At 57.6% G+C, this 27,005-nt stretch overlaps 1 protein-coding gene across 2 annotated transcripts; it reads right to left on the bottom strand.

Annotated features, from left to right (window-relative positions):
- Positions 1-671: 671 nt before the first annotated feature.
- On the bottom strand, positions 672-27,005 carry SOX13 (SRY-box transcription factor 13). 2 transcript variants are annotated; one of them, XM_084220570.1, is made up of 14 exons: positions 26,873-27,005; positions 7,950-8,151; positions 7,270-7,375; positions 7,053-7,139; positions 6,503-6,675; positions 6,097-6,165; positions 5,885-5,999; positions 5,712-5,794; positions 4,650-4,809; positions 3,728-3,837; positions 3,528-3,624; positions 3,302-3,445; positions 2,163-2,379; positions 672-968 (listed from the first exon to the last, which is right to left on the bottom strand). In XM_084220570.1, exons 2-14 carry the CDS (start codon positions 8,148-8,150, stop codon positions 695-697), a joined length of 1,836 nt encoding a protein of 611 aa, XP_084076696.1. In that variant the 5' UTR covers position 8,151; positions 26,873-27,005; the 3' UTR covers positions 672-694. The 2 variants fall into 2 exon arrangements, with proteins under 2 accessions (XP_084076696.1, XP_084076695.1); XM_084220569.1 differs by having other exon boundaries at positions 5,712-5,999.

The following is a 27,005-nucleotide window of genomic DNA, read 5'->3' as shown; positions in this document are numbered from 1 at the left end:
CCTCCCTGTCACCCTGCAGGGCTCATGTGCAGCCCGGGCTGCAGGGCCAGGTGCCCGGGGCCAGGCGGGCACGTCCCCCCCGAGGAGGGGCTGGCAGGGCAGGAACAGCCCCTGCTTTATTCCCAAAGTGGGCCAGAGCTGCCGGCAGCACAAAGGGCCCCGAGGAGCCTTTGGCCGGGGCCAGGGCCAGGCTGGAGCTAAAATTGGCTCGGTGGGAATTCGCTGGCAGGCGCCAAAGAGCGAGCGGGAAGCGCGGAGGGGAGGTCACACCAGGATAGAGGAGGGACGAGTGTGTCCCTGTCCTGTGTCCCTGTCCTGTGTCCCTGTCCTGTGTCCCCATCCCCCCTTCTGCATCCTCACCCCGTGTCCCCACGCCGTGCCCAGCAGTGCAGCAGGTGAGGCTCTCCAGGCCCCACAGGTGCTGCAGGGCTGGAGATGCTCTGGAGCTTCCTGCAGCCTGAGGGTCCCCTCAGGGGTGACAGCACCGCAGCCACAGTGTCACCAAACCGCCAGGCTCGCTGACCTCACCTCCACGTGCCACCAAAGCAAGGCCAAGCCAGTCCTCACCCCACAAAATCCCTCGTGGGACCCTTCTACGAGTGGGCAGCTCCCCTGTGGCCGAGTGCCACCCACCAGGACACGCCCAGTGGTGGCAGCCAGCCCTGCCACCCCCTCGGCTGTCCCCCTGCGCCCCTCAGTCCGTCAGCACCACCAGCTCGCCGTCGCTCTTGTCCTCGCCCTCCGAGTCCTCGTCCTCGCTGTAGCGGTACATGTCCCCCTCGGGCACCGAGTGCCCGTCGTCCCCGGCGTCGCCGTCCTTGAGGCTGCGGGTGTTGACGATGACGGGCATGGTGGGGTCCACGCCGCGGGGCAGGTAATGCTCCAGGAGGGGCGGGGGCAGCTGCACGCCCACCGGCCGCGGGTACAGCACGTCCGAGGAGCTGGGGGGCACCTGGCTGCCCTGCGGCCTGGGGGACACGGGGGGTGAGTGCTCAGAGGGGCAGAGGGGGCTCAGGGGGCTTCCCCCGAGGGGAATTATGTGAGGGGTGTGGGCAGCAATCCCATGGGAACGAGGTGGGCACCACTCACATCACCAGGTGAGCCCCCTCCCATGTCACCAGGTGAGCCCCACCCCATGGACACCAGGTGGGCACAAACCCCGTGGGCACCACCCCTCCGAGCCTGCAGGGTGCACAAGGTGTCCCTTGTCAATCCCCCCTTACCAATCCTCATTACCAATTCCCCATTATCAATCCCCCTTATCAATTATCCCCCCTATCAAGTAGCCCTGCCTGGTGTCCTGGCACTGATTCCTCATCCATCCCCCTTACCAATGCCCTTATCAATCCCCCCTTCTCTATCCCCTTTATCAATCCCCCCTTTATCAATCTCCCCTTACCAACCCCTCTTACCAACCCCCCCTATCAATTACCCCATTACCAACCCCCCCCATATCAATCCCCTTATCAATTACCCTATCAAGTAGCCTGGCCTGGCGTCCTGGCACCCTCATCAATCCCCCCTTACCAATCCCCCCTTACCAATCCCCCCATACCAATCTCCTTTTCCTATCCATGTTATCAACCCCCCCTTATCAATCCCCTTATCAAGTAGCCCTGCCTGGTGTCCTGGCACTGGTTCCTCATCAATCCCCCCTTACCAATCCCCCCCCTTACCAATCCCCCCCTTACCAATCCCCCCCTTATCAATATCCCCCTATCAATCCCCCCTTACCAATCACGCCTTACCAATCCCCCCTTATCAATCCCCCATTACCAATCCCTCCTTATCAATCCCCTTATCAATTACCCTATCAAGTAGCCCTGCCTGGTGTCTTGGCACCGGTTCCTCATCAATCTCCCCTTACCAATCCCCCCTTACCAATCCTCCTTACCAATCCCCTTTACCAATCTCCTTTACCAATCCATATTATCAACTCCCCCTTATCAATCCCCTTATCAATTACCCTCTCAAGTAGCCTTGCCTGGCATCCTGGCACCGGTTCCTCATCAATCCCCCTTACCAATGCCCTTATCAATCCCCCTTACCAATGCCCTTATCAATCCCCCCTTACCAATCCCCCCTTATCAATGCCCCTTTCTCTATCCCCTTTATCAATCCCCCCTTACCAACCCCCCCTTATCAACCCCCTTATCAATTACCCTATCAAGTAGCCCTGCCTGGCGTCCTGCCGCCGGTTCCTCATCAGCGCCTTGTACTCGCCCACGCGCAGCCGCTTGCCCTCCACGATGCAGGTGCGCTTGGGCCGCGGTTTGTATTTGTAGTCCGGGTACTTCTCCAGGTGCTGCCGGCTCAGCCGCGCCTGCTCCTCGTAGTAGGGCTGCTTCTCCTGGTTGGACATGGATTTCCAGCGGGATCCTGCGTGGGGAAAGGGGGAGAGCGTCCTCACAGCCCGCCCGAGCGAGGAGATGGGGGGTGAACCCATCCCCAGGTCGATCGGTGCTGTTGGTTGGGTAATTAGTGGTGTTAATTAATGGCGTTGCTCGTGGGAATGGCGCCTGGATTTACAGCGTGGTGGGGGCCACGTGCCGCAGCTGGTTCTGCTGGAATATCGGGAACAGCTTCCCTGAATTTCCCTGGGCATTTCCAGGGATTCATCCCCTCATTCCCTGACCTTCCCTCCTGGGATTCATCCCCTCATTCCCTGACCCTCCCTCCTGGGGTTCATCCCCTCATTCCCTGACATTCCCTCCTGGATTCATCCCCTCATTCCCTGACATTCCCTCCTGGATTCATCCCCTCATTCCCTGACCTTCCCTCCTGGATTCATCCCTGACCTTCCCCAGGTCAGGGAGGTCCCTGCATGGTGATTCAGAGGGGATCCCCCATCCTCAGACCTTCTTCCCATCCCTCCAAAGGATGCAGAGGGGATCCTGCCCCAGGATCTTGTTCCCATCTCTCCAGGGGATGTAGAATGTATCCCCTGCCCCAGGATCTCATTCCCATCCCTCCATGGAGATGCAGAGTGGAGATCTCCCATTCCCAAATTTCGTTCCCACCCCTCCAGGGGCTGCAGAGAGGATCTTGCCCCAGGATCTTGTGGGGGGATGCAGAGGGGATCCCCTGTTCCAGGATCTCATTCCCATCCCTCCAGGAGTTGCAGAGGGGATCCCCTGCCCTGGGATCTCATTCCCATCCCTCCAGGGGATGCAGAGTGGATCTCCCATCCCCAGATCTCATTCCCATCCCTCCAGGGGATGTAGAATGGATCCCCTGCCCCGGGATCCCATTCCCAACCCTCCAGGAGCTGCAGAGGGGATCCCCTGCCCCGGGATCTCACCCAGGATCTTGCTGATGCTGGAGTTGTGCATGTCTGGGAAGGCCTGCAGGATCTTCCTGCGCTCGTCCTTGGCCCACACCATGAAGGCGTTCATGGGCCGCTTGATGTGGTTGTTGTTCCTGGACTCCGGGAAGTGCCGGGAGCCTGCAGGGACACGAGGGATGAGGGCAGGAGCCGGAGGACAGAGCCACCCTGGGGTCAGCACCGTGCTCCCGGCCGCCCTCACCGTCCATCTCGCAGCTCAGCAGAGCCTCGTCCAGCCGGTGGCCGGGGGTCTCCTCCATCCGCTCCTTCACCGGGGAGGAGTCAATCCCCACGGGCTCCTGCAGGACAGCAGGGTCAGGAGCCAGCCCCCAGCCTGGGACAGCCGTGGCTGGTGACACTGGGGTGGCAGAGGGGACGGTGACCACACGGAGTGACCCTCACCTTGCGGTAGGGGCTGCTCAGTGACCCCTCCATGGCGGCGCCGTGGCCGTGCAGCAGCTGCCGCGCGTCGTGGATGGCTTTGGTGATGGCATCGCCCTCGCCCAGGAATCCTGGCAGGACACGGGCACCCGTCAGTGCTGGTGGTCACCACACTGACCACTCACAGCACCGACCCCTAAGGGCACCCATCAGTGCTGGTGGTCACCACACTGACCACTCACAGCACTGACCCCTAAGGGCACCCATCAGTGCCAATGGTCACCCCACTGACCACTCACACACCCACCCCATGGGCACCCATCAGCGCCAGTGGTCACTCTGCTGACCCCTCAGAGTACCCATCCCCATGGGCGCCTGTTAGTGCCAGTGGTCACTCCACTGATGTCCCAGACTACCCACCCTTAAGGACACCTGTCGGTGCCACTGGCCACCCTGCTGACCACTGCTGACCTCTCACACCCCCACCCTCACCCATGGACACCTATCAGTGCCAGCGGTCACTCTGCTGACCACTCAACCCCCACCCATGGGCACCCATCTGTGCCAGTGGTCATCCCACTGACCCCGCAGAGTACCCACCCCATGGGCACCCATCTGTGCCAGTGGTCACTCTGCTGACCCCTCAGAGTACCCATCCCCATGGACACCTATCAGTTCCAGTGGTCACTCTGCTGACCCCTCACACCACTGACCCCATGGACACCCACCAGTGCTAGCGGTCACACCCACCCTCACCCACGGGCACCCACCAGTGCCAGTGGTCACTCTGCTGACCACTGCTGACCACTCAACCCCCACCCATGGGCACCCACCCATCTGTGCCAGCAGTGACCCCACCCCACTGCCCCCACCCTGCCCACCCCAGCCGCGCCGCGGGCGGTGGCCCGGCCCAGGGTGACAGGGCTGTCCCTGGTGTCCCCACCCAGCGGGAGGTTGGAGGGGCTGCTCTGCAGCTCCCTGCTGGCCCCGTGGCTCGGCGTCAGGGCCTGGCAGCCGCTCAGCTTCAGACTGGGAGAACTGGAGGCGCTGGGCAGCTCGGAGCCTTTGGGTTTGGCCGTCAGGTTCAGAGGCTGCGAGGGCTCCTGAGGAGGAGGAGGAGGGAGGGATGGGCGGTGAGGAGCTGCCCCCAAAGCCCCAGCCCAGGGCTTGGAGAGGGTTTGGGGAGCTGTACCAGCAGTTTTGGGGAGCTGTACCAGGGTTTTTGGGGTTTTGGGGGGCTGTACCAGGGTTTGGGGGGCTGTACCAGGGTTTTGGGGGTTTGAGGGGTCTGTACCAGGGTTTGGGGAGCTGTACCAGGGTTTGGGGAGCTGTACCAGGGTTTTGGGGGGTTTGGGGGGCTGTACCAGGGTTTGGAGAGGGTTTGGGGAGCTGTACCAGCGGTTTTGGGGTTTTGGGGGTCTGTACAAGGGTTGGGGGAGCTGTACCAGGGATTGGGGAGCTGTACCAGGGTTTTGGGGAGCTGTACCAGGGATTGGGGAGCTGTACCAGGGTTTTGGGGGGCTGTACCAGGGTTTGGAGGGGTTTTTGAGGCTGTACCAGGGACTGAAGGGAATTTCTGGAGCTGTACTTGGGGTTTTGGGGCTGTACCAAGGTTTGGAAGGGGTTTTGAGGCTGTACCAGGGTTTTTGGGGCTGTACCAGGGGGTTTTTGGGGCTGTACCAAGGTTTGGAAGGGGTTTTGGGGTTGTACCAGGGGTTTTGGGGCTGTACCAGGGGTTGAAGGGCATTTTTGTTGTTGTACTAAGGTTTGGAGGAGGTTTTGGGGCTGTACCAGGGGTTTTGGGGCTGTACCAGGGTTTTGGGAGGGCTGTACTGTGGTTTTTGGGATTTTGGGGGCTGTACCAGGGTTTTGGGGGGCTGTACTGGGGTTTTTGGGGGGCTGTACTGTGGTTTTGGGGGCTGTACCGGGGTTTTTGGGATTTTGGGGGTGTTACCAGGGTTTTGGGGGGCTGTCCCAGGGTTTTTTGGGGTTCCTGGGCCCGTACCTGCATCTGGAGGTGGCCCGGGCCGGCGGGTCTCTTCAGCGTGGCAGGAGGGGGGCTGTGCAGGAGCTGCACCGGGTAATCCACTGCGGGAGCAGAGGGACAGCGCTTGGGGACAGCAGGGACACGGCTGGGGGACAGGGCCACCCCGCAGGGCCGGGACAGCCCCGACTCACCCGGTTTGCAGGGGATGGGCTGGATGGGCAGCGCCAGCTGGGACTCGGGGGGGACCGGGAGGGGCTGGTGGCCGGGGGTGAAGGCGGGGATCATCACGTAGGGCATGTTGACCTGCTGGAGGGGACAGGGACACCAATCAACGCTGCAGGGCAGTGCCAGCCCCGGCTGGGGGAGGCTGCAGTGACAGGGGTGAGGTGTCCCCTGCCTTTACCTGGATCTGCTGCTGAAGGAGGTTGATCTTGTGCTGCTGCTGGATGAGCTGCTGCTGCTGCTTGGCGATCTGGGGAGGGGACATGGCGTTGGTGACAGCAAGGACAGCGCTGGGCAGAACCAGCACAGCAGATAAAAGGGTGGCAGGGGGTCCAAAGGGTGGGAGGAAGGGCTGAGCTACCTCGAGGGACACCTCAGGTGACACAGAGGTGCCACCCCTGCCCTTGGGAGAGGAAAACCTGGCGATCAAGGAGCAGGTGAGCACAGGCAGGAGGCACCTGGGGTGGCTCGTCCATCCTGAGGAGCTCAACCCCCATCTCCACCCACCCTCAATCCTCCCAGCTCTGAGAGCTTTGGGACAGGAACACAAAACAGGACCCCAAAGCCACTGGGGTGACAGTCCCCACCTGCTCCTGCTGCTGCCGTGCCAGCTCCATCTGCTGCTGCTGCTTCTCGAAGAGCATGGTGGCCATGTTCTTCTGCTCCGAGTGCGCCGTCAGCAGCTGGTCCCGCAGCGTGGACAGCTGGTTGATCATCACCAGCAGCTGCAGCTCCTTCTCTGCCAGGCTCTCCTGCGTTCCTGGGGGGGAAAAACCCGACTGGATGAGGATCAGGGGGTGGGGAGCAGGGGGAGAGTCAAGCACGAGGTGGGATGGAGGTGGTTTTGTTTAAGGAGTGTAATTCCTGTTTCCTCTGATTGGGGAGGTTGAAGAGGTTGGGGTGGGAAATGTGAGGCAGAGAAGTCCTAAAGCCACCAGTGCCAGCACTGGGTGAGCAGGGAATGTCAGATTTGGGAGGAATGGAAAGATCCCCACAAGCTGAACCCCACCCACCCGTGCAGAGGCAGCAGGATGCTCAAAAAAAAAAAAAAAAAATTAAAAAGTGACAAATCCCTGCAAAATGGGGACATTTCCCCTACAGCTGGGACAGAGGGAGCTGGGTGGAGGTGGATCCCACCTTTCACTTCCTTGGATTCAGCCGTGCTCCGGCCCAGCAGCCGCTCCTTCCAGTCACTGGCCAGCAGCTTCTCGATGGTTGGCATCACTGGGGACAGGGACAGGGACAGGGAGGAGAGCACAGCCACGTGAGCACGTCCCAATGCCCATCCCACAGCTCTGGGGATCCCGAGGGGCAGCGAAGGGATCCCCAGAGGTCCCTTGGGAGCGTTTCCCACCTTCCTTCAGGTTCCTGTTGAAGTCCAGCTTCTCCTGGCCGCTCCCGGCCGGCTCGAAGGCGGAGCGCCGGGGCTCGGGGACGTCCCCGGCGGGAGAGCGGGATTCCTGAGGGACACAGAATGCCACTGCCACCCCCAGGGCCACCCCCAGCAGGGGACATCCCGGTCTGGTGGGATGCTGGGAGCTGGAGCACGCTCTGCCAGGCACGTTCCCTGAATCCCATTCCCTGAATTCCATCATGGAAATGCTGGAATTTTCTCCCATGGTCTCCTGAGCTCCTCTCCCCTCTGAGGGCAGAGCAGGGAGAGGGAAAACCCCAGGACAATGGGAAAGGGAGGCTGAAGGGATGGGGAACACCTGGAGGGGGTTGTGGGGGTTCCACACCAAAGGTGAAGCCCTAAAAGCCCAGGGATGACCCCATGGGCAAAGCTGAGTTCTCGTTCCCAGTTTTCCAGATTTTTGGGGCTCAACTCTCAGGCAAACCAACCCTTCACACCCTGGGAGCTCTTGTTCCTTGTCCTCCAGGTTTTTAGGCCACAAAAACCTTGGGAGAGCCTCAAATCTCAGTTTTAATTCCTCGGGATGAGGAAAAGCCACATGGAGGAGCAGCCACCGCCTCCTCCATGGGGTGGAGGGTGCGGAGCAGGGCTGGGGGCAGCCCCACCTTTGTCACACCCACCTGTGGCAGGGCCTGGGGATCACTGCCATCCCTGGGAGGCGGTCCTGGGGGGTCGTGGGGCCGGGGCTCAGCGCTGGGGGCAGCCCCTGGGGGGGTCTCGGGGCCGCCCTCCTTCTTCTCCTCGGTCTTGACGGCGCAGTTCACCATGGCGCCCGCTCCATCCAGCTCCGGGGGTGGAGAGATGGGGCTCCTCATGGACATCCTGGGGACAGCAGGGACGTCACCAGGGCCACCCCTGGCGTGGGCACCCCTCTCCCAGCCTGGTGCCACGCTGGGGTGTCCCACGGTGCAAGGACAGCGTCCCTGGGGTTTGCCGTGGGCAAAGCTGAGCTCTTGTTCTGGTTCTCCAGGTTTTTGGGGCTCAAACCTTGGGGAAACCAGCCTTTCACACCGTGGGAGCTCTTGTTCTGGTTCTCCAGGTTTTTGGGTCTCAATCCTTGGGAAAACCAGCCCTTCACACCCTGGGAGCTCTTGTTCCTGCTTTTCCAGGTTTTCAGGGCTCAATCCTTGGGGAAACCAACCCCTCACACCTTGGGATGCCGGAATCAATTCCTAAAGGCAACCCAGAGATCCCAGAGATTGGGATTTGAGGGACGACTTGAGGGACTTTCATGCCACACCCAGCAAGCCCAGGCTCAGGGTGACAGGGTGACAGGGACCAGCAGCCCAGGTCCCCTCCCTGCTCCAGGAGCTGTGCCTAGAAAGCCACCGGAGCAGCCGCGGGTCTCCCGATCCAACGGGAAGGGGAAATCCTGGCTCTGCCCAACAATGGCTGGGACAGCGCCGGAATGGCTCCTCCAGGAACCCCCGGCATGAGAGGGAGCAGGGACTGGGACTGGCCACCAGGATGGCTCCTCCAGGAGTCCCTGGCACAGGAGAGACTGGGACTGACCACCAGGATGGCTCCTCTGGGAGTCCTGAGCATGGAATGGATCTAGGACCAGGACTGGCCACCAGAACAGCTCCTCCAGGAATGCCTGAAATGCTCTGGGACTGGGACTGGCCACCAGAACGGCTCCTCTGCGTGTCCCCAGCATGGAATGGCTCTAGGACCAGGACTTGCCACCAGAACAGCTCCTCCAGGAGTCCCCAGCACAGGAGGGACGTGGGACTGGCCACCAGGATGGCTCCTCTGGGAGTCCCTGGCATGGAATGGCTCTAGGACCAGGACTGGCCACCAGAACAGCTCCTCCAGGAGTCCCTGGCACGGCCCCACCAAGGCCCTGCCAGGACAAGGGGCTGGCTCCAGGAACGGCTCTCCCTGACCCCACAAACCCCTGTGGGTGCCAATCCCAGCGCTGCCGAAGGGGCACTGCAGGAATGATGATGAGTTTTACAGGGAACGTGCTGTAACACCCCACAGGGACCCCAAGGACTGGGGTTTGTCCCCAAAACCGTGTCCCACCCCTCGCTCCAGGTGCCAGGTTGGCCAAGAGCGAGTACCAGGATCCGTGGTGCCCACGGGGCCATGCCCACGGGGATTTGCCTTCCGTGGCCACCAAGCCTCACACCACACAGCAAGAACGGGGACAAGCATTGTCCTCGCCTTTCAGTGGGAATAATGGGGAAAGGAGGCTGCAAAGGAAGGGATTTATCCCAGAATCGGGAGCTGGGCTGTGGGACTGGGATGGGGACAGCACCTGCCTGGGGGCTGCCACCCCAAACCCAGCACCCTCTCACCTCCCAGACCCCCCTCAGGAGCCCCAAAAGCCAGTTTGGGGGTGCAAAGCGGGGTGGGGAGGGCTGAGCTGGGCCGCCCGGCTTGGGGGCAGCAATTACATAACAAACAAAGCCCGGCTCAAGCTGCGAATTAATCAAACGGCTGAAAATAAAACCTTCCTCTCAGGAACTTCAAACAAAAGAAATGAAAACAACAAGGCCGGCTGGGTAATGAAAAGCCAGGGCTGTGAATAGGGGACAAAAGGAAGTGGAACAATGGGGTGTTGGACAAAAGCAATAAAGTAAAGGGAAGTGTGACAGCTCCACAATAGGGCACTGTGCTCGCCAGCCTTTCTGATCTTAGCGGGCCTTTTTTTAATCTCGGTTCCCTCGCCCTTCGCCGAACAAACCCGCCGGGTTTCCTCCCGGCCCCGCATTGCCCGGGGGCTGCCGCATCCTGCGGCGCCCCTTCCTGCCCCGGCTCACCTTGGCCGGGGCCACCCGGCCCCCAAAATCCATCACCGGGAAGGACCGGACCTGGAGGGAAGCTGTGCCTGCCCCAGCAAGGATTGGCCTCGTGGGGATAAGTGGTGAAACTGAGGCAGGAACGCACAGGTGTGCGTGAAACTCCATTTTTCCAAGCTTTTTTTGGTGTTTTTTTCCAGGCAAAAATCCAGATTTTGTAGGTTTGGCACGCTGCAAGAGCAGCACGGCGGCACGGAGCGATGGCTTCGGTTTGAGGCGGGCACAAAATCCCATCTCAGCCCTCCTGCAGGTCCCGTTGCCATTCTTAAAACGGGGCCAGGCTTTAACAGGGCTGTGTTTGAAAGAGGCCTCCTCGAGGGTTTGTTACCCACCCCGCCGAGCAAACAAAAAAAAGGGGAAAAGGGGAAAACGAGCTGTTATCTCATTCCGGGCGGGTCTCAGGTGTGGGCTCCGGGGCTGCCTGGGGCACACAATGGGCACGGAACAATCACCCTGGCATGGCACTGAAAGGATCTTCTTGGTTTTTGATGTTCCCCATTAAATCCAGGGTGGGGAGGAAGGGAGGGAATGGGGTTGGGATGGAAAGCGCCAGCCTGGAGGATGGAGACAAATCCCAAATCCTCATGGGATGGTTCCTTCCCTCACAGCTTTTTGGGGGCTCATCCCACAAGCCCTGCAATTCCCATATTTCACCTTTCCTCCCAATCCCAGCCTGGCAGCTCCGAGGTTTTTGGGATGGTGACAGCTTGTGTTTGCCGGTTCGCAGCAGTGAACGGCACGTCCTGCAATTCTCCCGGTGGCCGTGCCACCCTTCCTGCCCGCCAGCCAGGCCTGATCCTATCGGCCCCGGCTGTGTGGAGCAGAACAGCTCCAGGGGCTGGGAAAAGGGGATGAGGTGCCAGAAAACCCCCACCCTGCCCGGCACCGGTTTGGGGATCCCAGAGATGCCAAAATCCCGGCACTGCAGGAGTTTGGGATCCAGATGTTGAGATCCTGGCACTGCAGGAGTTTGGGATCCAGGAGATGCCAAAATCCCGGCACTGTAGGAGTTTGGGATCCAGATGTTGAGATCCTGGCACTTCAGGAGTTTGGATCCAGATGTTGAGATCCTGGCACTGCAGGAGTTTGGGATCCAAGAGATGCCAAAATCCCGGCACTGCAGGAGTTTGGGATCCAGATGTTGAGATCCTGGCTCTGCAGGAGTTTAGGATCCAGATGTTGAGATCCCAGCACAGCAGGAGCTTGGAGATCCAAGAGGCAATGGGATTCCAGCACCACAGGAGTTTGGGGATCCAAGAGACACCAAGATCCCAGCACGGCAGGAGCCTGAGGATCCAAGAGATGCTGAGATCCCAGCACAGCAGGGATTTGGGATCCAAGAGACACCAAGACCCCAGCACTGCAGGAGTTTGGGATCCAGGAGATGCCAAAATCCTGGCACTGCAGGAGCTTGGGATCCAGATGTTGAGATCCCAGCACTGCAGGAGTTTGGGATCCAGATGTTGAGATCCCAGCACTGCAGGAGTTTGGGATCCAGATGTTGAGATCCTGGCACTGCAGGAGCTTGGGATCCAGATGTTGAGATCCTGGCACTGCAGGAGTTTGGGATCGAGATGCTGAGATCCCGGCGCTGCAGGAGCTATGAGATCCAAGAGGCAATGGGATTCCAGCACCACAGGAATTTGGGGATCCAGATGTTGAGATCCCGGCACTGCAGGAGTTTGGGATCCAGATGTTGAGATCCCGGCACTGCAGGAGATTGGGATCCAGATGTTGCGATCCCGGCACTGCAGGAGTTTGGGATCCAGATGTTGAGATCCCGACACTGCAGGAGTTTGGGATCCAGATGTTGAGATCCCGGCACTGCAGGAGCTTGGGATCCAGATGTTGAGATCCCGGCACTGCAGGAGTTTGGGGATCTAAGGGATGTATCAAGCAAGAGGTGCCGAGACGCTGGCACTGCAGGATCTTGGGGATCCAAGAGCCACCAAGGTCCCTCACCCCGTGTCCCATCGCTCCTGCCTCAGGGCTCATCCTGCCCCTCAGTTTGGGGACAATCCCACCCCCAGGACAGCAAAGGGACCCTCAGTGAGTTGGCTGGGGGAGCTGGCTGCCCAGATTTTCGGGATCACCCTGCCCTCTCCTCCTGCCCATCGAATTGTCCCAGCTCCTGGAGTTCCTGCTCTGCTCCCTCCCAAACCTCTCCATCCACATCTTTTCCTTTCAGAACCCCAACGTGATGCCCAATCATCCCAAAAAAAACCTCATCCCACCACCAGATCCCAGGAAAAACAGGGAAAAACAGGGAAAAAACCGAGGAGGAAACACCAGAGGAGCAACGCCGGCACGAGCAGCGGCCGCGACACCCCTGGGAGAGGGCAGAGGAAAAAATAAAGACACACACGGAGATTTTCCTCTTCCAGGCAGGACCTGAGGAATCCCGGCCGGCCACCGGGACAGACAATAGCCCATCTCCTGCCAGACGAGCGGGGCCGCTTTCCTGCCAGACTTGGAATGTCCTTTCGGGGCCGCTTCCAAGCGTTTCCGCCCCGGGTGTCTTCCAAGAGAAAAGAATGGATGTTTGCTCCACCGTGCCCAGGCAGGGGTGGCCCTGGCTGGGGGAAGTTCATGGGGATGCTGGACCTTCCCTGGGGATCCAGAGCATCCCAGGATTTGGGGTGATTCCCTGGGAAAGGCAGGTGGTCGTGGGGGAGGTGGGATGTGGCGTCTGTGCGTGGGGGTGGGAGAAAGGTGGAAGAGGAAATGCAAGACCCCGGGGTTTGATGGTTTGGGAAAAAATGGGTTTAAACCCCAAAATGCAACTGGATGAGAATTTTCAGCTCCCAGAAGTGTCAACACCACCATGTCAGAGCCAGAGGGATTGCTGACTCTGAAAAATTGCTTTTTTAAGCCCAAAGGGCAACGGGATGAGTGTTTTCACCCCCAAAAATGCAACCAGCACCATGTCAGAACCACTGGATTTTCTGGGTCTGAAAAATCCTTTTTTAGCTCCAAAGGGCAACGGGATGAGTGTTTTCAGCCCCAGAAATGCCATCACCATCACTTAAGAACTACAGGGTTTGCTGGTTCTGAAAAATTGGTTTTTAACCCCAAAATGCAACTGGATGAGAATTTTCAGCCCCAGAAATGCCATCACCATCACTTAAGAACTACAGGGTTTGCTGGTTCTGAAAAATTGGTTTTTAACCCCAAAATGCAACTGGATGAGAATTTTCAGCCCCAAAAATGCCACCAGCCCCATGTCAGAACCACTGGATTTTCTGGGTCTGAAAAATCCTTTTTTTAGCCCCAAAAGGCAACAGGACGAGCGTTTTCAGCCCCCGAAACGGCACCAGCAGCACGTGAGAGTCACAGCTCCATGTGTCACTGCTCAGAGCCAGGGCTGTGTCCCCACCCCTCTGCCCCAGAGCAGTGGAAACGCTCCAAATTTGGGCTCAGCCCCATCCTCGGCCGCCTCCGCGTTCTCGACACCTCACCTGCAGAAAAACCCCACAGAGAGCTCAGGGCACCGGAAAAGCTGCAAAATCCGCTCTGAGGTGGAAGATCTTTGGTGGCCACGGGGGATTTGGGGAGGGGGATGCTCCGAGGGGCAGCAGGAGCAGGATGGGGATTGCCTGGTGGGTCCTTCCCAGGTGTTCCCAATGGGAAATCCCCGTCCCAAAGAGACCCCCCAGACCCCAAATCCCCCTTTCCATCCCGGCACGGCCTTTGGGGTGAGCAGGAGCTGGGATTTCCTGCTGTCCCCCAAAACCAGGTGGGTGTTTGTCCATCCTCCACCCACCCTCAGCTCCCTGAAGGAGAATTCTCCTTCCCTGAAGGACAAACAGCCTCTGGAAACATCCGGAAATGTCCCCACGGGGTCAGGGCACGGCAGTGACAGCGCTGGCATCACGGAAACTGCCGGCACAGGAAGGGGTTGGGGTCACCCCTCTGCTTGTGCCACCCCCCCACTTCTACCAGGTCCCCTCTCCAGCACTGTGGGACCCCATCCTGGTGTCCCCACGGAGGGGTGTCCCCTCCTCACCCCTGGAATTCTCAGCACAGCCACGTTATGGGGTTTTATTGGGGGTGCAGAGCGTCAATTTTCCATTTTTTAAAGATGGAAAGGAGGAATTCAGCTCTCCAGGTTGAATCCTAAAGAAATTACAACCATTTTTATCAATTTTATCCCAAAAAAACCCAGCCTGCCCCTTCCAAAGGCCTCCAGGCCATACCCAGGGTTATTAATGAGGTGCACTGATTAATTCCTGCAGAGTTTTGGGGGCAAACCAAATCAACCCCACTCTCTAAAACTTGAGGAAAGAGGGAAAATACCGGGAAAACGTCCCTAAAGTCTCTCAAATGCGAGGCAGGGAGGACAAGGGGAAATCCCAGGCTGGGCCAAGGGGAAGAGGAGGATCTGGGAGGCTCCATGGGATGTTTCCCATCCCCTATAAATCCCAGGATCCTGGTGTCCCAGGAGATGGGATGAGGACTAAACTGCAGATCAGCCTCTGCTTTTCCCATGGGATTGTCCCCCTTGGCCAAATCCAACCCATCCCCTCGGGGTTTGTCCTCCCTGCGTCCAGCAGGACCCAGGTGGGTGGGAATGGGGAAAGAGAGCTCCCAACAAAGCCTGAGAAGGATGAGTCAACCCCTTAAATTCCCTGTGGGCACTGGGAGCAGGATCTGTGCCCCACACATCACTGGGATCAGGATCTGTGCCCCACACATCACTGGGATCAGGATCCCTGCCCCACACATCATTGGGATCAGGATCTGTGCCCCACACATCACTGGGATCAGGATCCCTGCCCCACACATCCCCAGTGTGCACCAGGATCCGTTGGATCCATCCCAACCTCTGGGGCCCATCCCAGTTTCCCTTTGGATGGAGAATTTCCATCTCCCTCTGCGTTCCCACTCTCCAAGGGGGTTTATCCTTTAGGATCCCAAAACCAGCTGGAACCTTCCCTCCCAACCCCAAATCCAGGGATTCTGCCTCCCACGAGCCTGCGTGACGAAACCCAGCCAGGAGGTCCATAATTATCCAAATTAAACCCCATCCCTGGAACATAATTACCCAAACAAAACCCAATCCCTGGAACATAATTGTCCAAATAAAACCCAATCCCTGGAACATAATTACCCAAATAAATCCCAATCCCTGGAAGCAGCCGGATCCTTCCCTGGCCCGGGGCCACCCCTTTCCAAACACATTTTTCCTTTTGCTGTGGGGAGGGTTTGAAATGGGAGGGGAATAAAAAAAAACCCGCCTGAACCTCAGGTGGAACTTCCTGGCCGCGGGATTTATGAGGCGGGAATGATCTCATCAGGGAAGCGGAGGAAACTCCGCTGGAATTATTTCCAACCCCGCTAAATCCCGGGAACAATCCCAGGACGAGCCACGTGATGGGGACCAGCGCTGGTCATTCCCGTTTCCCGGCCTCCAGAGCAGAGTTTGGGAGCTCTGGGTTGGTTCTGTCCAACTCCAGGAGATAAATCCCGAAGGGAAAGATCCCTCCGGCTCCGCAGGGTTCGTGTCCAGGGAATTTCATGGGGCTTTAGGGGAAGGGGATGCTCAGGAGAGGGAAATCAAGAGCACAAAGTTCCCTTCCCAGTAAATCACAGGTTTAAACCTCTAGGAAAAAGCAAAACCCTTTTTTTTTAATGCCCCTTTTTCCTCTGCCCTTCCCCTCCTCATTAAAACCCTAAAACCCCCAAAACGTTCCCTCTTTAATAGGGGCAATCCCGTCGCTCTGAAAAAATGGGGATTTACCCTTTTTCCCTTTATTATTTATTTTAAAATAAAGTTTAAAAGATGTTTTGGACCCAAACCCCCCTGCACTGTGGGTGCTGAACCTTTATCCCAAACCCAGCGGGGCCGGATCATCCCCGTGACCCACAGAGGAGTTCTGGGGGCATCTCCAGACCTTTGGCATCCAGCAAAAACCCCTGGAGCACCTCCCAAACCCCCTCCAGGCCATCCCCACCCTCTCCAACCGAGCCATCCATGATGGGAATGAAACTCAAAAAGTGACCAAAACCCAGAGAAATGGAGAAAAAAACGGGATAAGGATGGGGACAACTCACCCAGGGGCTGGCACGGCGAGCCTGGCACGGTGAGGTGAGCCTGGCACTGCACGGCTCCCTCCTTGCCCTGCCCCGGCCCCAGAGCGGGGTTTATCAGGGTGGCCGATCTCGGTGGCGTTTTTGTGTCACTTCTGTCACTCAGCGTTTCCAGGCACGGCCCCGGGGGGTTGGGGGCTCGGCCGGAGGCGCTGAGCGCAAACAAGATTTTAATCGAGGATTTAAAGCAGGCTTGGCTTGAAATCTGAGTTTAGACCAGAATTTCAGGCAGATTTTAGAGCTGAATTTAAAGCAGGTTTTAAACCGGGGTTTAAAGGAGAATTTGAAGCAGATTTTCCGATCGCCCCGGGGAGGGAGGGTCAAGACTTTCAATCCTGTTCCTGGCCATATTGGGAAAAAAATAAAATCCCAAAGCAGGGCTCACCCTCCTGCCCTGCAGCTCCCAGTGGGAGGGGAGCTCTTCCCAAACCCTTTTTTCCATGGGAAACCCATGGGTGGAGTTGGGGATGTGCAGAACTTGGTGCTGGTTTGGGTCCATCTCAGTCCATAACCCCCCATCCTTCAGCTTTCATGGGATTTTAAACCTTCCAGTAATTCCTTATTTTTCCAGGAGTTTGGGATGTCCATCCCCTATCAAACCCCATACCTGTAACCCCCCACTCTTGAGCTTTTATGGAATTTTAAACCTCCCAATATTCCTTATTTTTCCAGGTTTTTGGGGTCCAATCCACACCAAAACCCACATCCATAACCCCCCATCCTTGAGCTTTTATAGGATTTTAAACCTCCCAATAATTCCATATTTTTCCAGGTTTTTGGGGTGTTCATCCCCTGCCAAACCCCATATTCCTAACCCCCCAACTCTCAACATTTTATGGCATTTTCCACCTTCCAATAATTCCTTTTTTTTCCAGGTTTTTGGGGTGTCCATCCCCTGTCAAACCCCATATCTGTAACCCCCCAACTCTCCACCTTTTATGGCATTTCCCATCTTCCACCAACCCATTCTTTTTCCAGGTTTTCCCATTTGCAATCCCACCTGGAGTTTCCCAGGATTGCTGGGCACCCCCAGGAGCACCCAAGGGTGCTCAGAGCCAGCTCTGGGGTCTGTCTCCCACGGCACCCAAGCCTCCAATCACACCCCAAAATCTTATGGGGCCGCATTTCCGCCCCACAGCCGCAGCCGGCAGCGCCCCGGAAACCTTTGGGGTCCCTGTGCTCGGCGTCCTGAGCTGCAGCAAACGTGTCCTCACCTCCAGATTGTCCCCAAAAGGGGACATGGAGGGACAAAAGAGGACATGGAGACGCTTCCCAAATTTGGGGCGCGGGGAGTTACGGATGTTGGGGTCGCTTCACGTTCCAGTAATGGGATTTTTTTAATGGTGTTTTGGGAGCTGCCCCAGGAGCCATCAGGGCCTTCATGAATCTCACTCTGAGGGAAAAGGTGCTGCTGGCTGCTCCTCACCTGACCCAAAATCATCTCCTGTTCCCAAATCATCTCCTGTCCCAAAAATCTCCTGTCTCCCAGATCATCTCCTGCTCCAAAAATCATCTTCTGTCCCAAAAATTTCCTGCCCCAAAATCATCTTCTGTCCCCAGATCATCTCCTGCCCCAAAATCATCTCCTGCCCCAAAATCACCCCCTGCCCCAAAATCATTTCCTGTTCCCCAAATCATCTTCTGTCCCTAAATCATCTTCTGTCCCCAAATCATCTCCTGCCCCAAAATCATCTCCTGACCCCAAAATCATCTCCTGTCCCCAGATCTTCCCCTGCCCCAAAATCATCCTCTGTCCCCAAATAATTTCCTGCCCCAAAATCATCTTCTGACCCCAAAATCACCCCTTGCCCCCAAATCTTCCCCTGCCCCCAAAATCATCTCCTGCCCCCAAATCTCCTGTCCCCAAAATCATCTTCTGTCCCCAAATCCCCCCCTGCCCCCAAATCTCCCCCTGCCCCAAATCCCTCCCCCCTGGATTCAGCCCTGGCTCCATTCCCACCGAGCTCACAGGGGTCAGGGGTGGATGGGGTTGGATGAAACCCCCCGAGCAGGACATTTTTGGCCCCGTTTCCTCTCCCAGCCAGGGCTGTTTTGGGGCTGTTTGCCCTGGTTTGGGGTGCGGGTTTGGGTTCCTGAGCTCATCCCCCACCGTGGGTGACGCCGAGCATCCGGCGGCTGCGCTTCCGCGGCCCCACATGGACCAGGAGCTGCAGGAGGGCCTGGCAGCCACTGCTGTCACTCTTTTGTCATTTTTGGGGCATTATTTCAGTTCACAGAGACGCCCCCTGGTTCTGGGGTTTGGCTTTTGGGGTTTGGGACGCCCCACTTTGCATCCCTCTGCAGGATCTAAAGGGATTTGGGAGCAGAGGCTTCCGGATCCCCAAAGGGATGAGTTTGGGGTTTGGGCTTCACCTCTCCTCTCCCTGCTGGGTTTGGGGGAATTAAAAAACAGCAAATTCAGCTCTGGGATGGGCTCCTCACCTTGGGGGGAGCAGAGGGATTTGGGAACAAGGAATTTGGGAAGGAGAGTTTTGGGAATGAGGTTTTTGGGGTGGTTTTCACCGCACAACAAAATCCCAGCCCAGACCAGAAGTTTTGGGAATGAGAGGTTTGGGAACGAGGTTTTTGGGGTTGTTTTCCCTGCACAACAAAATCCCAGCCCAGACCAGAAGTTTGGGAATGAGGGGTTTGGGAACAAGGTTTTTGGGGTGGTTTTTACTGCACAACAAAATCCCAGCCCAGACCAGAAGCTGCCAGCCCTCCCCATGAGGGATGGGGTATCAAACTGAACTCCCCGTGTCCTGCAGCATGCAAGGGGCTTGTGGTGCTGGTGGCACCTGTGTCACCCCCTGCCCTGTCCTGATGTCCCCTGGGCTCCCTGAGCAGTGGGAATTGGCAGCTCTGGCCTCCAGGTGCCCATCCTGGGAATAAAATGGATCTGGGGGGGATTTTGGGGCTGTGCTTGCAGCCCGAGGGGTCCCAGGCTCCTGTGCCTGTTCCCTGGGCTGTGCCAGCTTTGCCCAATCCCCAGGATGAGCTTTTTTTTTGGGAAAACACACAAATCCCACATCCAAAAATGTGTTTTCCCCAGCCAGATTCCCAGCAGCGACCCACAAACCAGGGGAAACGCAGCAGGAAGGATCCGGAATGGGATCCCAGAGACCTGAGAAGCCAAATCCCTAAAAGAGCCCCTAAAAAGCAGCAAAATTCTGCTCTGCCCTGCCCAGCCTGCAGCTGGGCTCGCCGGGAGACCTCCCTGCTCCTAAAATCCACATGGCAAACCAGCGGGAAAGGGCTCCCTGCGGGAACTCCGCGGAGCAGCCACGAGGGGTCCGTGCCACCCGTGCCACCCCCGCCCGTCCCTGCCGCGGATCCGGGCACGCTCCCGAGCCAGCCCCTGCCCCGGGGGACCCCGCTTTCCGCTGGGCGTGAGAGGAGAACAATGGGGCCGAGCCCTCCATTGTTCCAGACAAAAGATAAGGCCGGGCTCTGGCATTCCCCAGCGCCCGCCCTGCTCGGGAGCTGCTGTTCCCGGCCCTGCCATTCCTGGCTCTGCCATTCCCAGGCTCTGCCATTCCCAGCTCTGCCATTCCCAGGCTCTGCCATTCCCAGGCTCTGCCATTCCCAGCTCTGCCATTCCTGATTCTGCCATTCCCAGGTTCTGCCATTCCCAGGCTCTGCCATTCCTGATTCTGCCATTCCCAGGCTCTGCCATTCCCAGGCTCTGCCATTCCCAGGCTCTGCCATTCCCAGGCTCTGCCATTCCCAGCTCTGCCATTCCCAGGCTCTGCCATTCTTAATTCTGCCATTCCCCATTTCTGCCATTCCCATCTCTGCTATTCCCAGGCTCTGCCATTCCCAATTTCTGCCATTCCCAGGCTCTGCCATTCCCAGGCTCTGCCATTCTTAATTCTGCCATTCCCAGGCTCTGCCATTACCAGTTCCGCCATTCCCATCTCTGGCATTCCTGGTTCCACCATTCCCAATTCTGCCATTCCCAGGCTCTGCCATTCCCCATTTCTGCCACCCCTAATTCTGCCATTCCCCACCTTTACCATTCCTTGCTCTGCCATTCCCAGCTCTGCCATTCCCCAGCTTTGCCATTCCCATCTCTGGCATTCCTGGTTCTGCCATTCCCCATTTCTGCCATCCCTGGGATCAGGGCAGAGGATTTTCCAAGCCATCCCCACAGCAGGTGACCCTGTGGGGCGGTTGGAGGGAACAGTCTGAAATATCTGAAATTTTGCCTGCTTGCAATTTGAAGCTCCATTCCCAGGTCTGAAATATCTGAAATTTTGAGCTGCAGGAGCCCGGGCAGTGCCCAGTGCCAGGCAGCTCCCGGGGCACGGCGGGGCCGGAGCAGACCCCAGCCCCGCAGGGGCTCCCTGGAAGGCGCAGGATGGGCTGAGAACACGGAGATGTTTTCCAGCAGAACTGTCAGAAACCGCGCTAATTTATTTCCCTTCTGCGTGTTCCCCGCTGGGTTAAAGCGGGCGGGGATCGCTGATGCATCGCGCAAAACTTCGGCCCGGAGCTCCCTCGGAGCTCCCTCCCCGCGGCGCGGATAAACCAAACCCGAACCCGAACCTAAACCCGAACCCGAATCAGAACCCAAACCAGAACCCAAAGTCAAACCCGAACCAGAACCTAAACCCGAACCCGAACCTGAACCCGAACTCAAACCCGAACCAGAACAAGAACCCACACCAGAACCCCAACTCAAACCCAAACCAGAACCCAAACCCGAACCAAAACCAAAACCTGAACCTGAACCCAAAGTCAAACCCGAACCCGAACTCAAACCCAAACCAGAATTTGAACCCGAACCCAGATCTGAACCCAAAGTCAAACCTGAACCCGAACCCAAACCCAAGCCCGAACCAGAACCCAAACCAGAACCCAAAGTCAAACCCGAACCCAAACCTAAACCTGAACTCAAACCCAGATGCAAACTCAAACCCATAGCAGAACCAGAACCCAAAACCAAACCTGAACCAAAACCTGAACCTGAACCCAGACCTGAACCCAAAGTCAAACCCAAACCCAAAGCCGAACTCAAACCCAAACCCGAACCCTAACCCAAAACCAAACCCAAACCCAAACCCAAACCTGAACCCAGACCTGAACCCAAAGTCAAACCCAAACCTGAACTCAAACCCAAAGCCGAACTCAAACCCAAACCAGAACCCGAACCTGAACCCGAACCCAGACCTAACCCCAAACCCAGACCTGAACCCGAAGTCAAACCTGAACCCAAACCCAAATCCGAGCTCAAACCCGAACCCAAACCTGAACCCGAACTCAAACCCAAACCCAAACCTGAACCCTAAAATGCTGCGGGGAGGAGCATGAAGAGCCCGGAGAGTCCGGCCCCGGTTTTTGGGGTGGCCGTGGAGCTGCCGGGACCCCCGGCCTGGGAGTGCCCGGCTCAGCTCGGCCCGGCTCAGCTCGGCCCGGCTCAGCTCAGCCCGGCTCAGCTCAGCCCAGCTCAGCTCAGCCCGGCTCAGCTCGGCTCTCCGGGCTCTGCCTCCTGCCGAGCGCAGCAGCTCCGGCAGCTCCGAGCCCCGCGGCTTGGCCGGGTCTGCTCAGCTCCTCCCCAGCCCCCAGACCCTCCTGAGAACCCCCTCAGCTCCTCCCGAGTCCCCCCAGATCCTCCTGAGCTCCTCCAGCTCCTCCTGAGCCCCCAGATCTTTCATCAGCATCCCTGAACCCCTCAGCTCCCCCTGAGCCCCCCCAAACTCCTCCATCCCCAGCCCTGAGCCCCCCAGCTCCTCCTAAGCCCCCCCTCAGCTCCTCCTGAGCCCCCCAAATCCTTAATATTCACCCCAAACTCCCCCAACTCCTCCATCAGTGCAGAGCCCCCCAAGCTCCTCCATCCCAAGTCCTGAAACTTCAGCTCTGCCATCAGCCCTGAGCCCCCCCAACTCCTCCTGAGCCCCCCAAACTCCTCCATCCTCAGCCCTGAGCCCCCCAAACTCCTCCATCCCCAGCCCTGAGCCCCCCCAGCTTCTCCTGAGCCCCCCCAAATCCTCGCCCCAGCTCCTCCTGAGCACCCCCAAACTCCTCCATCCTCAGCCCTGAGCCCCCTCAGCTTCTCCTGAGCCCCCAAACTCCTCCATCCTCAGCCCTGAGCCCCCCCAGCTCCCCCCACTCCTCTCAGCCCCCCAAAAGCAGCAGCTCAGACCCCCCCTTTTTTTCCCAGGGGTTCAGGCCGGGGCAGAGCCGCCTTTGGGGGCTCCAGGATCCCCAATCTCTCCTCCAGCCCTGGGAACCCCGGGATCGGTGGGAATTCCTCAGCCCGGCCCGCGGCGCTGCTCCCCCGGAACAGAGAACAAAAGAGGGCAGCGGCTCCTCCGGGGCCCCGCGGGCTCGGGGGCAGGCGCTGCCCTGCCAGGAGGGGATTGTTTTGCTCCAGAAAAAAAAAAAAAAAATGGGATTTTGAAGGAAAATGAGCGGCGGCAGTTTCCCCGGCACGGCCGGGAACTGGCGGGGCGGGACAGCAGGAGCGGCGCTGCCCGAGGGTGTCAAAGGTTCCTGACAGCGGCCCCCGAGGGTGTTAAAGGTGGTCCCTGGGTGGTCAGAGCTTTTTTGGAAGCTTTTTTGGAAGCTTTTTTGGGGTTGCTGCCACCCCACGTGCAGGCACAGAGCCCTGGTGCCAGCCGGGAATGATTGCAGGGGGATAAAGCTGGAGAGGGCAGGAGTGGCTCTGGGGGTGACGGCGTCCCTGAGCCCCCCAAACCCGCGGGAGCAGCTCTGAGGGACCCCCAAAAGTGATGCCAGCAGCTGTGGGCACCCCAACGTGCCTGAAAGTTCGTTTGGGTTTGTTGTTTGTGGGATGGGATCCTGGAGCTGAGCGCAGGGAGGGCTGGGACAGGGAGATCGGTGCATCCCAGAGATTCCCTGCACACATCCCAGAGATTCCCTGCACACATCCCAGAGATTCCCTGCACACATCCCAGAGATTCCCTCTGCATATCCCAGAGATTCCCTTCACCTCTATCCCAGAGATTCCCTCCACATATCCCAGAGATTCCCTTCACACATCCCAGAGATTCCCTCTGCATATCCCAGAGATTCCCTTCACCTCTATCCCAGAGATTCCCTCCACACATCCCAGAGATTCCCTTCACCTCCATCCCAGAGATTCCCTTCCCCTGCATCCCAAAGATTTCCTCCACCTGTATCCCAGAGATTCCCTTCATCCCTCCACACATCCCAGTGCATCCCAGACATCCCTGTCACCTTCATCCCAGAGATTTCCTCCACCTGCATCCCAAAGATTCCTTTCATCTGCATCCCAGAGATCCCCTTCACTTTCATCCTAAGGATTCCCTTCCCCTGCATCCCACAGGTTCCCTCTGCACAGCCCACCTGCATCCCAAAGATTCCCATCATTTCTATCCCAAAGATTCCCATCACCTCCATCCCAAAGATTCTCTTCCCCTGCATCCCAAAGATTCCCATCATTTCTATCCCAAAGATTCCCTACACCTGTACCCCAGAGATTCCTGTCTCCTGGATCCCAAAGATTCCCATCATTTCTATCCCAAAGATTCCCATTACCTCCATCCTAAAGATTCCTGTCACCTGTACCCCAAAGATTCCCATCACCTGTATCCCAAAGATTCCCATCATCTCCATCCCAAAGATTCCCTCCACCTGCATCCCCCAGGGATTCACTCTCCCACCCCACATCCCCACCAGCAAATTCCCATTCCCTGTGTCCCAAATCCCAGCAATGCTCAGCAGGGATGGACTCCCCACCCTTTTTTGGGGTTTTTTTTGACCCCCATAAACCTCACCTGGGGGGTTCCAACCACCCCAGAAAACCCCAAAATTAAAAATAACCCCAGTGACAGAGCACATTTACTGTACCCCTCTTTTTAGGGACCCCAGAAAACCCCAAAATTAAAAATAATCCCACTGAAAAAATCGCTTTTAACGCGCTCCCCTCCCCAGGAGTGCCGGCAAACGCCAAAATTCATCTCAGTGCCAGAGCGGATTTACTGTATTCCCCTTTTTGGGGAGGCCAGAAATTCCCAAAATTAAAAATAATCCCTCTGAAAAAGCAGTTTTAACATTCTCCCCTTCCCAGGTACCCCAGAAAACTCCAAAATTCAAAATAATCCTGCTGAAAATTTGGTTTCGATGTGTTCCCCTTCCCAGGAGTGCCAGCAACCCCCAAAATTTAAAATAATCCCAGTGCCAGAGCAGCTTTAACATGCTCCCCTTGCCAGGGACCCTAGAAAACCCCAAAATCAAAAATAACCCCACTGAAAAAGCAGTTTTAATGTGCTACCCTGCCCAGAGACCCCAGAAAACGCTGAAATTTAAAAATAACACCACTGGAAAAGCAGTTTTAACATTCTCCCCTTCCCAGGGACCCCAGAAACCGCCAAAATTAAAAATAATCCCGCTGAAAAATCAGCTTTAACCTGCTCCCCTTTTTCTGAGGACCTCAGAAACCCCAAAAATTAAAAATAATCCCTCTGAAAAATCAGCTTTAACCTGCTCCCCTTTTTCTGAGGACCTCAGAAACGCCCCAAAATTAAAAATAATCCCTCTGAAAAATCAGCTTTAACCTGCTCTCCTTTTTCTGGGGACCTCAGAAACCCCCCAAATTAAAAATAATACCGCTAAAAATTCACTTTTAACGTGCTCCACTTCCCAGGAGCGCCAGCAAACCCCAAAATTAAAAATAACCCCAGTCAGTGCCAGAGCAACTTTAACATGCTCCCCTTGCCAGGGACACAAACCCTTCCCCTGCAGCCCATAAATGAAATTTAAACCCCCTCGAGCACATAACAACTTTTACGAGCTGCTCCACGAATAATAATAATAATAATAATAATAATAATAATAATAATAATAATAATAATAATAATAATAATAATAATAATAATAATGGACATTTCGGCAGGGAGACAAAAAGTCCAGAAATTCCCCCTCAGGACATCTCCCAGCCTGGGATAAATTTCGCTGCGAGACAGATTTAGGGAGAGGGGAGGGTTTGGGTGGAGGTAAAAAAAGCAACGGGGGAGCTGAGATTTTCCAAGAGAGGAAAAAAGGATTTGAAAAAAAAATTTAAATTGGGATTTAAAAAAAAAAAATGAGATTTCTGCTGGGGAGGGAGAAGTGGCGGCTCTTGGTGGCACGGGAGGGACACAAATCATCGAGGAGGGAAGAGGGTGAAAATGTGTCAGGAAAAACCGGCCGAGGTTGTCAAAGGCCGGCTGCTATTTTTAAACAGCACAAAAGCATCCGAAAATCGCCGGGTTTCGAACAGAAAAGAGTAAAAAAAAAGAGAGAGACAGAAAAAAGTAGTGTATCAGTGTCAGCGGAATGGATCCTCCAAATGAAATTGAAGCGAGAGAGGAAATTGCAGGAATTACAAACAGGAGTTATCGGCTCCATAGGGGAGGGAGAGACCTTATCGGGGGAAAAAAATCCCATTAACCGAGCGAATTCTCCTTTTTTCACTCCCCAAATCCATCACTCCCGCTTTTCTTGGGGAGTTTTCCGAGCCCGAGGCGCTCCACGAGCCTCCGGCGCATTTTCCCTGGCGGCATCATTCCTCCCTGGCAGCGACCCGCTGGAAATCGCTCCTCAGAGGTGGAAACCGCCGAAATTTTCTGTTTATTCGCCTTTTTCGCCCTAAAACCTCCCCTGCAGGACCGCGCAGCTCCCGCGTTTCCCTTCCCCTCTCAACTTTGGGTTTTTCCACTCTCGAAGGGTGAAAAAAACCCAAATTTCCCCCAATTCCGCAGCCGCAGCTCCTGCAGGACCATCCACCCCCCCGAGACCCCCGCCCGGCCCGGGGATGTCGCTGTGGCGGTGACAAGGTTTGTCCCCAGCAGAGCGACAGAGCTCGGCGCCGTCCCCCCTTCCCAAAGCCTCTATCGCGACAGTGTCGCGGTGTTGGCGCCTCTCGCCACCCGCGGGTGACACCGGCCGGGTTTTCCTCCCCGCAGGGGTGGCCGGAGCCATCGTGTCCCCAAGTGTCGCCGCCAGAGGGATGCCCCAAAGTGTCGCTTGTCCCGTGGGGACGAGGGACAGCGATGAAGGACGGGACAGGAGGTGGCGACAACGCGGACGCCAACCCGCTCCGAGCGGGCACAGCCGTGTCCCTCCCCAGCCCCAGGACACGCGTGGCTCTGTCCGTGCCACCGCAGCGCGTCCGTCTGTCCCTGCACACCGTGGGGACACCCCCGGACCGCGCCGGTCCCCCTGTCCCCAAATCACCCAGCGGGGACCGCGCTCTGTGCCCGCTCAGGGGGACGCGCAGAGCCCGGAGCCGGGATTAACCCCTCTCCTGCCGGGATTAACCCCTTTCCTGCCGGGATCAACCCCTCTCCTGCCGGGATTAACCCCTCTCCTGCCGGGCTCCCCGGAGTTCACAGCCCCGAATTTTGCGGGGCTGAGCGGGGCCGGACCCCGCGCCCCCTTTCCCCTTTCTCCTCCTCAAGCCCAGGGGCTCTGGGGGATTCTCTCACTCGGTTCCCTCAGCCGCGACCGCCGAGAGTGCTCCCTGACCCTGCGGGGTGATCGGGACCCCGGGGTTGTGCCGGTGCTCCCCGGTCTATGCCCGTTCCCCCGGTCTGCGCCGGTTACCCCCGGACTGTCTCGGTTCCCCCCGGGGCTGTCTCGGTGCCCCCGGGGCTGTCTCGGTGCCCCCCGGCCGCACTCACAGCTCCGCTGCGCTGAGTCCCGGTACCGCCGCCGCCTCCGCCGGTGCTGCCGGTGCCGGTCCCACCCCGGTGTCGGTGCCGGTTCTGCCGCCGCCGCCGCCGCCGCGGGCTCCGCCACCGCCTCAGGTCCGCT

The sequence above is a fragment of the Fringilla coelebs genome, assembly GCF_963513975.1.
Source record: "Fringilla coelebs genome assembly, chromosome: 23".
Lineage (NCBI taxonomy): Eukaryota > Metazoa > Chordata > Aves > Passeriformes > Fringillidae > Fringilla > Fringilla coelebs.
This window is presented reverse-complemented; position numbering and strand designations above follow the sequence as displayed.